Source organism: Atta cephalotes (assembly GCF_000143395.1).
Source record: "Atta cephalotes unplaced genomic scaffold scaffold01686, whole genome shotgun sequence".
NCBI classification, from domain to species: domain Eukaryota; kingdom Metazoa; phylum Arthropoda; class Insecta; order Hymenoptera; family Formicidae; genus Atta; species Atta cephalotes.
Window position 1 is genome coordinate 926 of NW_012131750.1, and position 1,782 is coordinate 2,707.

At 29.9% G+C, this 1,782-nt stretch overlaps 1 protein-coding gene across 1 annotated transcript; it reads left to right on the forward strand.

Moving 5' to 3' along the window:
• Positions 1–448: 448 nt before the first annotated feature.
• LOC105625460 (probable phenylalanine--tRNA ligase beta subunit) lies at positions 449–1,710 on the forward strand (the record flags this gene model as incomplete). The annotated part of the gene is made up of 6 exons (XM_012206787.1): positions 449–506; positions 641–696; positions 767–924; positions 1,011–1,080; positions 1,162–1,428; positions 1,531–1,710. Coding segments are annotated over exons 1-6 (789 nt in total), but the record flags the coding sequence as incomplete, so codon positions are not given.
• Positions 1,711–1,782: the final 72 nt, after the last annotated feature.

The following is a 1,782-nucleotide window of genomic DNA, read 5'->3' on the forward strand; positions in this document are numbered from 1 at the left end:
AATAAAACGTAAACGAAATATGTTAGCTAATGAATAAATTTATATCAGATATTATTTCTCTTGACTCACATGTTGATTATTGCTATAAACCCATATGGATTTTACACGCCTCTTCCCATTTCCAACAATTCCAACATTGACAGATTGATTGCTGTATCTGCTAATGTAACAACCGGTAAGACTACATCATTTTGATGTATGTGACAACTTCTCGATACAATTAAAGGAATTTGTTTGATGTAAACAGGATTATTAAGTCAAACCAAAAAAATACGCTAATTGTTTCGGAATAAAGTAATCTGATGGAAATTTATTTTGATGATATTACCTAACCTAAAAGTTTATTGTATTTTTAATTACAGGTGACTTAATTAGATTCCTGATATTACTGTGAAAAAAAAGATATCGAAGACTTACTCGTTTACTCTGAGATTGTTGTAGTATAAAGATGCCAACTATTGGAATAAAACGTGATTTGCTATTTGAAGCATTAGGCCAAACATATTGTAAGTTTTATGTGTGTGTGTGTGTGTGTGTGTGTGTGTATGTGTGTGTGTTTATTGATGCTATCGTAGTATCAGTAAAGTTATTTTATGTATTATAAATATTTTAATCTGTAAATTTTTAAATCTTGATTTAGCTGACGATGAATTCCAAACGTTATGTTTCAAATTTGGTTTAGAACTAGATGAAGTGGTAAGTGTTGAACTATCTTAACAATTTGTACATTTTACTTAATAATAATTACTCGATCTTTTGCAAATAGACAACAGAGAAACAAATATTAGCAAAGGAACAAGGTTTTGATCAAAGTACAATAGATGCCTCTGAAGAGATTATCTACAAAATTGATATACCTGCTAACAGATATGATCTTTTGTGCTTGGAAAGTCTAACTACTGGATTGCTTATATTCTTGAACAAGTAAATGCTGCACTATATTTTTGATCACAAAAATTTCATTTCTCAAATATTATATTTCAAAGTATAAGTTTTATTTTCTTAAATAGGATATCCATACCATGTTACAAGGCAATCAAACCAAATACAAGAATGGAAAGGATAGTGATGAGCTCACAGGTAGAATAATTATGAAAAGAAAATTTTATATTATACATGTACTTATTCTAAAGCTAAATTATCCATCTCATTATTCTTTAGTGCTTAAAAGTAAGAGGGCATATAGTTGCTGCAATTTTGAGAGATGTTACTTTGACGCAAGAATCTTATAATAGTTTTATCGATCTTCAAGATAAACTGCATCAAAATATAGGAAGAAAACGTAGTCTTGTTTCTATTGGAACTCATGACTTTGATACAGTTAAAGGTCCGTTTCTATATGATGCTAGATCACCATCGAAGATACGTTTCAAACCGCTTTATCAGGAAAAAGAATATACAGGAGAAGAAATCATACAATTGTATGCAGTAAGTATGCAGTCCCTTTCATTCGTATTTGTTAATTATGTTAACAGTTTCACGTATAAAGAACGAAATCTCATATATTAGTTGTATTTTTAACATTTACAGACACACGCGCAGCTCAAACAATATTTACCTATTATAAAAGACAGTCCTGTTTATCCTGTGGTGTATGATAGTAATGGTATTGTTTTATCTCTCCCTCCTATTATTAATGGAGATCATTCAAAGATCACACTTGATACAAAAAATATTTTTATTGAATGTACAGCAACTGATGTTACAAAGGTATGTACATTTGTATGTTGCATAATACTACTTTTATTGTGTGTGTGTGTGTGTGTGTGTGTGTGTGTGTGT